Consider the following 14,584-nt stretch of genomic DNA (forward strand, 5'->3'; position numbering starts at 1 on the left):
TACTCATACAAGACGCTGCAGTCCTGTAATCACATCCCTGTGGCCTTTCCCAGGACTGACTCCATTAAATCCATGTCTTTCTTGTCCTGAGGATGCCTGTAGGAAAGTCAACTGAAACAGTGGACAAATTTCTTACCTATTTTCTGTCTCCAGTTCATTCTTACGTAAGTTTGCATCATCAAGAAGGCTCTGCAACAAGGCAATCTTCTCATTGTCAGAACCTTCCTGGTTCAATTTTAACATCTTGTTCTCATGCTGAAGGCGAATGAGTTTCTCCCTAAACACACAGAACACAATTTTGTAAAAAAAGGAATGCCAATATCTATAACAAAGAAAACGGTTTACCATAGGAAGTAAAATAATAATATAAATACAATCTTTTTAAAGGAGATGGCTGCAACAGCAATCATGTTTTCAAACCCCAAATACAAACCTAATTTAAGTTGTAATTGCAGAATGCAGAACACAAGAAAATTACCTCAATACCCCTATCAGGATCTCTGAGTACAACTCAACAGATTTATAGGGAGAACACAAAGGATGCAAAGCTTAATACCAAGCATGAAGAAAGACTGTAATCTCAGCTGTCACTGAACTACTGCATAAACCTGAGCAAGTCACTTCCACCCTTGGTCTGTTTACACAGAATCACAGAATCATTTGGGTTGAAAAGATTCTTAAGATTATCAAGATCTAACATAAACTCAGCACAGAACCATGTCCCTTAAGCACCACATCTACACATCTTTTAAACACCACCAGGGACGAGGATTCAATCACTTCCCTAGGTAGCCTGTTGTAATGCTTGATAACCCCTTCTGGTGGAGAAATGACTCCTAATATCCAATCTAAACCTCCCCAGCACAGCTTGAGAAGAGACCAATCCCTGCTTTGCTACAACCTCCTTTCGAGTAGTTGTAGTAAGTGAGCCTCCTTTTCTTCAGGATAAACAGTCCCCCTGCTCCTCACAGGACTTAACTCTTTACACCCTTCTCCAGCTCCACTGTCCTTCTCTGGACAAACTCCACCACCTCAATGTCCTTCTTGTAGTGAGGTGGCACAAAACTGGACACAGAACTTGAGGTAGTGACCTCACCAGTGCCAAGTACGGGGGGGGGGACAATCCCTGCCCTGGTCTTGCTGGCCACTCTAGTGCTGATACAGGCCAGGACGTCATTGGCCTTTTTGGCCACCTGAGCACTCAATGGTTCATGTTCAGCTGCTGTCAACCAACACCCTCAATCCACATCAGAACAACAGGTGTCATGTCGGGGTCTCCTCCCCCCACCATGTAGCCCTGGGAGAGGGGCCCTGAGGGCACAGACACACGGGATTTCCGTGCCCCTGCTCAGCCTCGTTCCCCATTGGTTGGTTTGTGTTCCCCTGCGTGGGCAAAGGACCCTCAGGCCAGACTGTGGGAGTTCCTCGGCAGAGCCCGGCCATGAGGCTGGGGAAATAAACATCTCTGAAACATCTACCAAGAATCTGTCCATATATATTTCTTTTCCACGGGACTCTTGGTTGATATATGCATGTTACAGTATCCCCGCTGTAACAAATGGTGGAGAATTGTGAGCAGAATGATCCCCGATCCCTAAGCAACTGATGTGTGAGTAAACCCTAGAAACTTTGGATTCCTCTTCTTGGATTTGTTTGCTATTCCATATCTAAACTATGGAGGAACTGTGGGAAGACTCTTGGCTCTCAGAGCCCCATATGGACATTTATCTTAAACTTGAAAAGATTCTTGAGCAACAATTTGTAAATTTTAGCTTGATTCAAGCTCAAAAAGAACTGAAACATTTCCTTTCGTGGCTGTTTAGGAACTTTTTTTATGTTTCTTGGGATTTAATTCTGACCGAACTTTTGGAACACCGTTTGGACACAGTTAATTTTTGAGTCAAAATACATGCCACTGGAAGAATATTTTCGTGAATATTATTTAATTACCGAGACTGTTGAGCAATGTCAGCTGTGTCCTGGTGAAGGGAAGCCTGGCTCAGGGACCGTGCGGCCTCGGCCATGTGCACCGAGCGCTCTGTGAGCAGCAGCGAGACAATTCCCGCGCGCGAGCCACAGTGTGGGTGGCAGAGCGAGGCGCGGCGGGAGCGGCGCGGTCCGGCAGCGCCTGCCTGGCCGCACGCAGCGCGTGGTGGAGCGAGCCCCGTGAATGCCCAACCGAGAGGAGCGGCGCTCGGGCGGCGGTGGCGGAGCGGAGCCGTGCCCAGCCGAAACGCGCGCTGGAGCAGGGCACGGGGGGGTCATCGCTCAGGGGCCCAGCCGAGATGCAGCGCCTGGCAGCGGCAGCAAAGCTGCGACCAGAGGAGGCGACGCACGGAGAACTGAGTGGCGCGGCCCCGAACATGACCCTGGGAAGAGTGCGCAGGCACGAGCAGCTCCGGCAGCCCCAGCAGCTCCAGCAATTCCAACACAGGAGTGAGCAAAAGAGAAAGCAAGAATGCAGCGAAGAGTAATACATCCCAAGCTTGGGAGATGGAGAGGTGGTAGAATTCAAAATTGTACTAGGCAGAAAAGGGTTACAAGCGTCTCAGGTCACTGGGCCTGATGGTGCTGCTGTAAAAGGCAGTATATATGCTAAAAATCGTAGTCGTGCTAGACAATATCTCCACTGTAAGCCCCTCCTACAGTCTCCCTTTCGTAATCCCACCTTTCCCCTTTATCCTATATCCTATTACTCCCAGTGTATTCCCAATCCGTTTTTTCATCCATGGTTTCCCTCACAAAACCATACCTTTGCCAATTGTTTCCCCAAAAATCCCTTTCCAATGCCAAGTGGGGGATGAAAAGGGGGAGGGAAGAAATTAAACCCTCTCCTGCCTCAGTTTCCCCACAAAGCATGTTCAGAGAGTTCTGTCTCCCTTCTGTCAGCCTTAAGATGTTCCAGAGAATCTGTCTGGACATTTAAAGACTCAGGAGGGTGGCTTGTTTTGTTTTGAAACTGTTCTTGTTATGTTTATCCAGTTGATTTCAATGTTAAGTTTTACAACTCTTGTGTTAAAAATAAATGGGTGAAATGTCAGGGTCCCTTCCCCCCGCCATGTAGCCCTGGGAGAGGGGCCCTGAGGGGACAGACACACGGGATTTCCCTGCCCCTGCTCAGCCTCGTTCCCCATTGGTTGGTTTGTGTTCCCCTGCGTGGGCAAAGGACCCTCAGGCCAGACTGTGGGAGTTCCTTGGCAGAGCCCCGGCCATGCGGCTGGAGAAATAAACATCTCTGAAACATCTACCAAGAATCCGTCCATAGATATTTCTTTTCCAGAGGACTCCTGGTTTGATATAGGCGTGTTACAGTATCCCCGCTGCAACAGTGTCATCCACAGGGACCTGGACAAACTGAAGAAGTGGGGCCATGAAAACCTCACGAGGGTCAACAAGGCCAAGTGCAAGGTCCTGCACTTGGCCTACGGTAAACCCTGGTATCAGTTCAGGCTGGGGATGAACAGATGGAGAGCAGCCCTGTGAGAAGGCCTTGGGGGTGCTGGGGGATGAGAGGCTGGACATGACCCAGCCATGGGCACTCACAGCCCAGAGAGCCAAACGTGTCCTGGGCTGCATCCAAAGCAGCGTGGGCAGCAGGGGAGGGAGGGGATTCTGCCCCTCTGCTCTGCTCTGGTGAGACCCCACCTGGAACACTGCATCCAGCTCTGGGGTGCCAGCACAGGAAGTATGTCAACTAATTGAAGTGAGTCCAGAGGAAGCCACTAAGGCGATCACAGGGATGGAACATCTCTACTATTAAAACAGGCTGAGAGAGCTGGGGTTGTAGATCAGGGTCCAGGGATACCTTACAGTAGCCTTACAGTACATGAAAGGAGCCAACAAGGGAGCTGGAGAGGGATTTTTTACAAGAGCATGGAGTGACAAGACAAAGGAAAGTTGTGTAAACTTAAAAAGGGTGCTTTAGATTAGACATTGAACAGAAATTCTTTACTTTGAGGGTTTGGAGGCAATGGCAAAGGGAGTTGTGGATGTCCCCTACCTGGCAGTGTTCCAGTCCAGGCTGGATGAGGATTTGAGCAACCTGGTCTACTGGAAGGTGTCCTTTTGCCCATGGCAGCGGAGATGAACAAGATGATCTTTAAGGTCCCTTCCAACCCAAGCTGCTCTATGATTCTACAATTACTTCCCACTGCATCTTTCCAGCCACTCTTCTCCAAGCCTGCAGCACTGTACAGGTTGTTGTGACCCAAGGGCAGGACCTAGCACTACGCCATGTCGAACTTCATGCAATTGTCCTCCACCCACCGATAACAGCCTGTTCAGATTCCTCTGCAGAGCCTTCCGACCCTCCAGCAGATCAACACTGTTCTGGGTAACCCAAAATGTTATTGTGTTCCTTATCTATCTGTTCCCAAAATTGTTACTCTCTTCCTGCAGCTGGAAAACAGAAGGGCGGGGCTGGGGCTGGGTGGTACCCTGGGCGCTTTAAAAGTTGAAGCACTCTGGCAGAGTCACTCTCTGCCTGCTTGGCTTGCCTCTTGGTTCTTTCTTGCCTCTACTTGCTACAGTAGCAAATCGAGAAGTTCCATTTTACAATCAAAAACTGTTTCAGAGTGAATTTTGCAATACCTGTCTGCAGCCACTCCCTCAATACCCTTCGGTGGATCCCGCCCACCCCCATGGACTTGAGGGTCTCTAATTGGCATAGCATTGGTCATTAGATGTTTCCTCCTGTATTGTGGAGGCTTTATTCAGCTTCTTGCATCTGTCTTCCAGATAAGCAGTCTTACTATTAAAGACTGTGGCAAAGAAGGCTTTAAGTAGATCAGCCTTTTCCTTGTCCTTTACTGGTATGGTTCCCCCTGCATCCAATAAGGGATTGAGATTCTCCTTAATCCTCATTTAATTGTGAATTTATCTATATAAACATTTTTTATTGTCTTTTATTGGCAGTAGCCAAAATAAGATCTAGTTGGGCTTTGGCTCATCTAATTTTCTCCCTGCATAACGGCACAACATCTCTGTAGTCCTTCTGAGGGGCTTTGCCCCTTCTTCCAAACATGACACAATCTTTTTTATCCTGAGTTCTGGCCAAAGCTCTGTGTACAGACAAGCCAGTCTTCCTGATGGCTCTTCATTCGGCACATGAAGACATCCTGCTCCTGCACTGTTAACAGATCTTTCTTGCCCTCATGGACTCCATTGCCCTTCAGGACTGACTCCCAAGCAGCTTGTCAACAAGACCCCTAGGCCAAACTGTGCCCTCTAGAAGTCCAAAGTGGAGGTTCTGCTGGCCTCTCTCCTTAATTCTCTGTGAATCAAGAACTCTCTCATTCAGTGCTTGCTGTGCCCAAGATGGCCTCTGATCATCACATCATCCACCAGTCCTTTCCCGTTCACAAACAGCGAGTCCACTGAGACACCTTCCCTAGCTGGCTTGCTCAGTAGCTGTGTTAGGAGGTTATCTTCCATACAGTCCAGGAACCTCCTAGACTGATCCCTTTCTGCCGTATTGCATTTCCAGCAGCCATCTGGTAAGTTGAAGTCCTCTATAATAAGAAGGGCCAGCAACCTCAAGACCTCTCCCAGCTGCTTATAGTATATGGCATCCTAGACGAGTGGTCTGTAACACACCCACCAGAATATCTGCCTTGTGGCCTTCCCCTAGATTCTTACTCATAAATACTCAATTCTTTTGGGACCATCATCAAGCTCCAGACAATCAAGACAGGGCAACAAGAAACCTTTTTCTAGTATCCAACCTAAACCTTCCTTGGCACAAATTCAGACCATTCCCTTGGGTCCTGTCACTGGTCACAACAGAAGAGAATGTCTGCCCCTCCTCTTCCTCTCGTGAGGAAGGTGGAAACCACCATAAGATCTCTGCCCAGTCTCATCTCCAGGCTGAACAGACCAAATGACCTCAGCCACTCCTCATATAGTTTCTCCTCAAGGCCCTTCACCATCTTTGTGGCCCTCTGCTGGATGCTAAGAGCTTTATGTCCTTCTCATATTGTGGCACCCAAAACTGCACACAGGACTCTGCCCCAGTGCACAGCAGGACAATCCCCTCCCTTGCCTGGCTGGTGATGCTGTGCCTGATGCACCCCAGGACACAGTTGGTCCTCCTGACTGCCAGGGCACTGGCTGGCTGATATTCAACTTGCCATTGACCACTGTAAAGGTTAGTAAAAGAAAGCACACATTAGCTTACTTTATTTCAGGAGTAATGATTTCTGCTGCTAAACTGTCTGAAGGCTCTTGTCTTCCCAGAGGCATCAATCCTGAGTAAGGAAAAGCACACCATTTAATTTCTTTACATGACAAGAAGTAAGAAGTTCTAGAAGTTTTAGACAATTGCTAGACAACGCAAAATGACACAAAGTCAAGCTACAGCAAGACTGACAGACAAGCACCATTTCATTTGGTGAATCATTACTTCATCCATTCTGAAGAAATAATACTGCAGTTTATTTTCTGCTTATCTAAGAACTACAAAGGTACAGAAGATTACACATAGGAATGAACTATTACGCATGAAACATCATGAGAAAAGAATCTATCTCTCTAAAGAAATTTATGTAACTACACAGAAATCAGATATATATTATAAAAATATCCCACTGGAGAGGAGACTAAAATTTCTGATTGGCTGAAATAACATTTGAAGCTTTTGCTTGCTTACGAAGCTGTGACTAGTTGAAGAAGTTTTTCACTACTGATTTTAGGGGAGCTTGAATTTATTCTGTGCTAAACAAAAGCACATTCAATACTCTACAGAAAACTCCTGTAAGCTTTAGAAAAGATGCATTTAATCTCCTTATTTGTCCTTTACCTGTAGTGGTGAGTTGACCCTCCTGAGCTTGTACACATCTAAGTTCTTCAATAGTTTCTTTCAAAGAATCCCTTTCTGTTCTTAATCTCTGAATAATTGGAAAGAAAACAATTATCAGTCTTGGCGGTACAAATCCATCTCTAACAGCCTTCAAAATTTTAAAAATAATTTAATGCAGCTCTAGAGATTACTTCCAAATTAAGGTATCTCAGTCTATTTCATAACAAAAGAAAAGTAAATGTTATATATTCCACAGGAACAGTGGTTTGGGGTTTTTTGGGAGAAGGGTTGCTGATCTTACTGGACTAAAAATAGCAGGGTATAAGCTTACAAAATCAATATATTAGTGGCACAAAGTCCTGGTACCAGGTAGTAAACAGTATCCACTGGGGCCACTCAGCTGTTTTCCTTTTCCATTCATTGGGGGTGATTCCAAGGGAAATGGAAGTCAGTTGAGAGACCACAGATTTTTGCCTCACCATGAATCCAAGATTCAGCCAGGAGTGAAACCACGAGCATATAAGTACAGAGTCAACATAACAAACAAACTGCTTTTAACTTCATTTTGTTTGCCTTTCACCAGTGGAAGTGCGAGCAGCATCTCCATATCCCATTCCTCCTGTGGGTCACCTGGCCTTGTTATTTGCGGGCACGTTTTGGGTCATTTTGAGCCGTTTTGGGGGCTCCACATCTGGATCCTCCTCCACAAGGAGGAGACCCCAACAGTTATTCACCAGCATCTTGGCTATGAAAGAAAACTAGTTGCTTAAGACTCAGTCCAAAGAGAAATGAAGAACAGGACTAGATCGCCTTGGGATACAGACAGGTGTGCTACTCAGTAGCATCAGGTAAATACTTTTTCAATTTGGCACAAGTACCCTTCTGGCAAAAAAATGAGAACCTACAGATAACACCAGGTTTTTGTCCAGAAGGTTGCCAAGAGTCAAAAAAAAAGAGAAAGAATGTCATGATCCAAGTTGTAGTTTGCTCCAAAATCAGACATGTTCAGTATTACTAAATGGTCCAGGACAGACCTTGCCTCTGGGTAGGTATGGAGTTGTGTTGGCTGATAACATTTCATTTTACTAACAGTTGATTGCCAAATGCCAGAATATTTTAGTGACTAGAAAAAGCTCTAGGGCTTCACTGGTACAAGCAACTCAATAATTATCTTAGTACTTATATATAACAGACCACAGAGGTAAAATTCCAAGCTACTTTGATGAAGATATCAAACACTACCATGCTTTGCCAAACATAAAGAAAAGGGTAAAATTAATTTCAGTAACTATTTCCAAAATATAACTGACAAGATACCATTACCTAGCCTGTGACCTGTGGTGGGCTACCTTATTGATACATATTGACAACACAGAACAGAACAGAAAGAGTAGGTAATACAGACAGGGAATCACTGAGGTCATGTGATGAGAGACTTCTAGCTGTAACTTACTTCTCACAGGTGCATATCCATTCAAAAGAATGTACTTAAAAACAACATCCAGCTCAAAAAAATGCTGGTTTTTGGGGGTGAAACAGAAAACTATATGACAGTGGCCTGCAATTCAGATCCTTTGTGCAAGATGAAATGGTCCACTGAGCCATGGATAAGCCACAGAAACAATCTTACAATTGTTCAACATAAAAGAATTGGAAAAAAACCCCAATATAAAAATAAAAAGCAGGAAAGAAAGCCAAAGCACAATACCAATACAGTTACTATGAACATTCCAGCCTGATTTGAAGGGCAGATGGAAGTTATGTGAAGGTCAAGTGTCCACCGCAGCTTGAAAATTTAATAAAACATGGAAATCAATGACCTATAAACATAAAATAACTGAAAACTTTCAGTTCAAATGATACTTAAGTGCTGGGCTTGGAAATCTTGGAAAAAACTGGACATGAAATATGATTATTAAGGAAAAAGCCTGCAGAGTTTCCAACAGTTGGATCAATGGATTTGTAATTAAAACATGCCTAAGAAACTGCTAGCTTCAATTGCTGACCTTGATTTTAGGTAGTTTGAGGCACTTGCATATACATTCCTAAGAAACAAGCTGAAATTAACTGTTGAGAAATGACAGTGTGCAAGAGAAGTCCAAAGGATCAGTGCCGTCAAGAGAGGACGGAGCAATTAATCACAGAATCTCTAGCAGCAAATGACTCAAGACGAATGGGTAGATTGGTAGCTACCCTGTGTGTTCCACACCGGCAGTACAAGATAGGTCAACGAGGAGCTGTCATAAAAGCTGAGATCGCCACAAAGGACATTTCCCTCTACACAACTACTAAGCCTCTTGCTACATTAGTGATGACTCCACAAAGAGAAGCATGCTCAAAGAATGCCTTAGGAAAAAAAAGCAACAGGAATTTAGTTCTAGGATGATACTGCAGAAACCCTGTTGTAAATAGCTTTTCAGAATACGTACAATTACCCTGGGTATTTATTAACTTTCTCATGGTAAATGGTCAGGAAACAACTTCAGATGCCAAATATGAAGGCTTTTCCTCTTAAAAATGGGTTGCATTTGTTTTTGTACAGTCACTTTATTCCATGCTGTACAATTCTTAGGTTTAAAAAGTATCTTGTACACAAACATTAGAAAATTTTAGATGAAAAAAGACTTCCTAACTTAAAAAGATTGCTAAGTGTGATATTACCATATCTCTGTGTTATAAAGGATACAAAGTTGCTATTGTTACTAACAAAAAAATAACACCTTGGCACTTACATCTTTTTCTTTTTGGAGGCTGTCTACTTTTTCTTTCAGTCGTTTGCATTCATAATCTAATTTATCAGCTTTCTTGGATTCTTCAGATAACCTGTTTTGTAGTTCAACTGCCTGTGAGAACAAGAATCAATAATGTGTCTGCAAATGTTAAAACAAAATACACAAGACAAAGTAGCCAATTACAATGCACCACAAGTCATGTTGTAAAACAAGTGAAATAGTTACTTATAGGACATACTAAAAAATGCTTTCATCGGTTGTTCTGTGTTTCAGTAAAATAAAAAGCATTCAAATATTAGGTCTTAGTGCAAGCAAAAGATAGAAAAAATGCAAAGTATTTTCAGTACATCTAAAACAAGAATTTAAGCTCAAGCAGGGTTTACAGAAAGAAAAGCTATGTAGTTCTAGGAATCAAAAAGCTTATGAACAGCAGAAAAATCTTTCTGCATTCTGAAAAGCCTAGTTAAAAGAAAAAATTCTGAGGAAAGCCAATTATCTATACCTTTTGTTAACTTTATTTCATAAGCCTCACTGAGAATTCAACTACTAGTTTATGCAGCCAGGTAACATTCCCTAACCTGAGATTTCCTAGTTATTTTTAATACACTAAGATAAAGATTCAGCCACAGGCTCCAAATAGTTTTGTCTGTTTGGAGAGAAACAGCTAACAAAGCCACATGTATGCTCTCAACTACAGATCAGTAAAGAGCTCTTAAAATTAAGTGATCAGAAATCTGAAAGCTGAGCACAACAGATGGTAAATCAGCGAAGTCATGCCTTTTCAAAACTCTCAGCCTTTACTAGCAAAGATTAATTCCCAGAACACTAGTAAAGCTCATAATGCAGAGAGCATGGAAGCAAATAAGCTAAATAAAGACTGACCTGCAAACACAAAGGCTGAATGAAGAGTCAGCTTAAGACCTACAGCTTCTTCTGAAGCAATTTATAAGAAGGCTTTTTCATGGCTTTTAGATTACACAGGAAGTGATTAAAGCAGTAGCCATACCTACATTAAGATTGCCCAGTGGTTCTAACTGCCTTTTATTTTCAATGTGTACAACTATAGCAAAGTAACAAGGCCTAAAATATGCATGGTCTTAAGTCTTAGAGAAGGAGTTTGCTGCTGTTATTCTTAAATTAAAGGCTGCAAAACCAGCACAGGCCTGCATTTTCTGCTATTAAAGAAATTAAAATGTTATATATGAAAATATTTCATTTTTCAGATGTGACATCATCACTGGGACTATCAGAATAACTGCAGGTATAAAAAAAAAACCTGCAGGCCTTCACCAGTGATTGTGCCACCACTTGCAAAATGAGAGAATTTTCACCTCAAATGGAAACAAACGCATTCATGTTTGTAATCAATCATGCTAAGGTAATGGTATGTAGAAAAACACTGAAGGAAACAAATTTGTCTTGAATTAGGACTTGTGAGTGTATCGAAAAACATACAACTTCATGGTAATGCAGAAGATTAAAAAAAAAATGAACTGCCATCACATTTACTGAGCATTATCTGTGTGTGGAATGAGTAAAGCAGCAATCTTGCAACAAAGAAAAGCAAGACATACTGTTAGCTATGTATCAGAATGCACATGCACAAAGGGGCTGAATTAAAATTACAAAAAAATTTATCCTGAAATCTTCACATTTCAATTCTTTATGCCAAAATAAAATTTCTTAGAAAAGGCTTATGCTTGCTCTCAGAAGAGTGAAAACAAAACACCACCACTCAATCTCACCTCATAGAGATAGTTCTGTGCAGCGAAGGCGCAATTTCCTTGCAGATTGATATAGGAATTTGAATCAACCACTTTCATCTGCATAGCACAAGGCTTCTAAGCCAAAGAAATAACTCTCTAATGGCATCCTCATGAGTGGGGTTGGATCCTTCAAACACCAGACAAGACATATTCCACTACAGGAGCACACTAGCGCTCAGCAGTGACATAACATCACAGTCTTTACGTCTGGTTTACTTCTGATAGCACAATTCAGGGTTACCAGAAAAATAATTTTGTGGTTTATGATTCACAGGCAGGTCTCAAAAGGAGACCAGTCTTACAGACACTGAAGACAAACAAAGAGTGTTCATTTTGAGACACCGTAGTTAGGTGAAGAAAACACATCTGCAACAGGACACCTGAGGCTTATTCCAGTCTCAGCCAGTAAACAGTTTTGCACCAAACAACAGCACCTCACACAGGAAATCCTACCCATAAAATACAGGGAATAATGAAGAAAAGGAGTACTTTAGCAGCACAAATGTTTGGGATTGCCCTTCCAAAATCCTTTTGGTTGGTGAAATAAGAATCAAATGCAGATGTTGAGGTTACACAACAGTATAACATGCTCAGCTGTTTAATGGAGTGACATATTGGGCTGCCAGTAAACTTGATATTGATCATGTGTGGAAGGCCATTCCTTTCTACATTTACTTTTCCCTTTGTCCCCTTGGACAATTTTTCTTGTCCAAGGTCTTTTTTTCTGGTAAAATCATTTGGTCTGTATTTAAAATTAGACTAGCCAAGTGCAGGGAAAAAAATCTATCAGATCTTAGGGAGACACATTGTTTCTGGGTTGGCAATATTATTAGTGCCTGTTTCTGTATTTTATTCTACTGTAAACTGACATACAGGGACCCCTGTGCTGTGATCATTTGTTCAGGCAGAAATACAGAGCAGGCACTACTATTTTAATGAACCATGCTCTGTCTGGCCCTCTAACAAGAATACCAGAATGATATCATGTCCCTGTAGTATAGAAGCAGAGAAAAGACTAAACACATCTTCCAACTTTACAGAAACAGCATCACATGGCACTTGAATAAACAGGAGGATAAACAGGTGCCTTTCACTCCACAGAGTGTGCTGGTGACACATTTTGTACTCCACTAGGTGCATATAAAACAACAGGGATGACAAGAGTCCTTCTCTCTTCTTAAGTGGAAAAGTTCAGACGTATCAGACAAACTAGAACCTTAAAAAAGGGGGTAATTTAACCACAGGAATAACTTACCTCAGCTGTGGTGTGTGTTCCTCACTGCTGGAATATTGTAGTGAAAAGTGGATACTTTTTCTGAAAGGAGAGCCTCTAATTCAAGCCTCACTACTGAATATGAATTTGGAATCATTTTAGAATAAAAAAAAAAAAAACACTTAAAATCTGTTGACCTTCTAAATGCAGGAAATACTGCTTTTTGACAAAGTAACATAAACTTACAGCAATGACAAGAATTGCAGAAAAAAAGGACAAAGGTAGCACCTACAAAACATCGAAGCATTCTAAACAGGAGGTGGTTTTTTCATAGGTTTTTTACTTTGAAGTATTAGCCATGTTACGAAGTGTTGAACTATACAGAGCACTACTGCATTGATGATGCCTGTCCTCACCTGTCTCTTGTATGTTTCCAGCTGACTGCGTGCTGCATTGGCCTTCCTCAGTTCTTCTTCCAGGCTCACGGTATTTTGCATGTACATTGTATTCTTCTCTTCTAAAAGCTTCACTTGCCGCCGCAAATCACCCAGATCTTCCAATTTCTTTTTGTATGACTCTACCTGGCTTTCTAACTTGGCTACTTTATCAGAAGAATGCCTGAAGGGACAGATTTATATCAAAGTTGAACTCTGAAAATGAACAAAACTAACAGAATTTAAAATGCTTCCTCACTGTGTTTTCTTAATGCAGAAGACATTCTGAGACATAATGGGGAGAACAATAAAGCAATCATATCCTCCTATTACAGATGTTTTCACTTTTAAATTGTCTGTTTTCTTCCAATAACTATTTGTCAACTCTATGAGCTGCTGTGGAAGGTTCTTTTAGACCCTATCCATTTTCCTAACACCCAGAACTTTCTGATCTGCTTCCAATCTTAAAATAATAGTGAAAAAAACCTCATTCCCACCCATTTCCTTTCAATTCTAAATTATCTTCTGTCCTAAATTTTTCAAGGGTAAAGAAGAAAAGTTTCTGCACTTCATTTTAATGACAGCCAGGAATAAAATCATAAAGATCCATCACCTAGGCAAATTGAACTTGGTGACACAGAAGTACCATAATAGTTTTGGAACTTGATTCCTTCTTAAAAAAACAAACAAACAAAAAAAAAAAAACAAACAAACAAACAAAAAACAAAAAAAAAAAAGAAGAAACACCAGGCTTCATTCACAGCTTTTCAGAGTTTTATCAATCCACTTGCTGCATTGCCAAGACAGCAATGGACCTCACCTCCCCCAACGACCTCTGCTACTATTACTGTCCCCAGTTTCATTTTAGAATCAACCAATTTACAGACCCAATTTCCTGTGAAATCCAGGGAATCTCCCACTGAATTGATGGGTCAGTTTATGGGACACTGCGGCAAGCCAGCTCTGCTTAATCCTCAGTGAGGTGCAGGGCCTCTCTCTTGGGGCAAGGAATTTTTGAACCCAAGCCACCCACACAGTTCATGCAGTGTGATGAGTTCATTCCTTATATTAATGACAGAAAGGTGAAAGACAGATACCATTGGTAGAAAGCTGCTGGTGAGTCAGGAATGGCAGTATTAAATAAGCCTTGCTGAAGAGAATGGGTAACTGTTCTGAATAACCCATGGCAGCAAGATGCCAATACTGAAGGATTATGCTCCATAATAAAAGTGGCTGTCCTACCCTATAAACCCCTAGTATCATCAAATCATTACAACTTCCATTGCTAAAATCCAGTGGCAATGGGAGCTGCAACAGATGTTCATATTATCATTATATGATAAACCAAAAGCACCACCCAAAGTCCAAACAATGCAAACCCAAGAAAGGAAATGGCCTAGTTTTATGATGAGAACAGATGCCCAAGACATGATGAAGGTGAATATTGCATACTCAAAGGGATCAGTGAGTGCCCTGTTATAACCATAAATTGGCATAGAATTACTAAGTTTACTAACAGTTACTGATTAGGTACACAATAAGCAACTATTTTACTCAATAACTGTGCATTGGTCTGTGTACCTAAACCAGAGGATCCAAAGAATCTTGGCATTGAAAATGTTTAATATAGATTAGGTACACAA

The 14,584-nt window shown here is 42.1% G+C and overlaps 1 protein-coding gene across 2 annotated transcripts in view; it reads right to left on the reverse strand.

Moving 5' to 3' along the window:
- Positions 1-14,584, reverse strand: part of HOOK3 (hook microtubule tethering protein 3) — an 89,946-nt gene that overhangs the window by 24,416 nt on the left and 50,946 nt on the right. For both annotated transcript variants that reach the window (XM_069001568.1, XM_069001567.1), the window contains exons 11-15: positions 12,924-13,125; positions 9,529-9,639; positions 6,797-6,884; positions 6,176-6,245; positions 137-277 (exon numbers count right to left, since the gene is read on the reverse strand). In XM_069001568.1, the coding sequence (XP_068857669.1) occupies positions 137-277; positions 6,176-6,245; positions 6,797-6,884; positions 9,529-9,639; positions 12,924-13,125 (612 nt within the window). The remainder of the gene's footprint in view (positions 1-136; positions 278-6,175; positions 6,246-6,796; positions 6,885-9,528; positions 9,640-12,923; positions 13,126-14,584) is intronic.

This window comes from Aphelocoma coerulescens (genome assembly GCF_041296385.1).
Source record: "Aphelocoma coerulescens isolate FSJ_1873_10779 chromosome Z unlocalized genomic scaffold, UR_Acoe_1.0 ChrZ, whole genome shotgun sequence".
Lineage (NCBI taxonomy): Eukaryota > Metazoa > Chordata > Aves > Passeriformes > Corvidae > Aphelocoma > Aphelocoma coerulescens.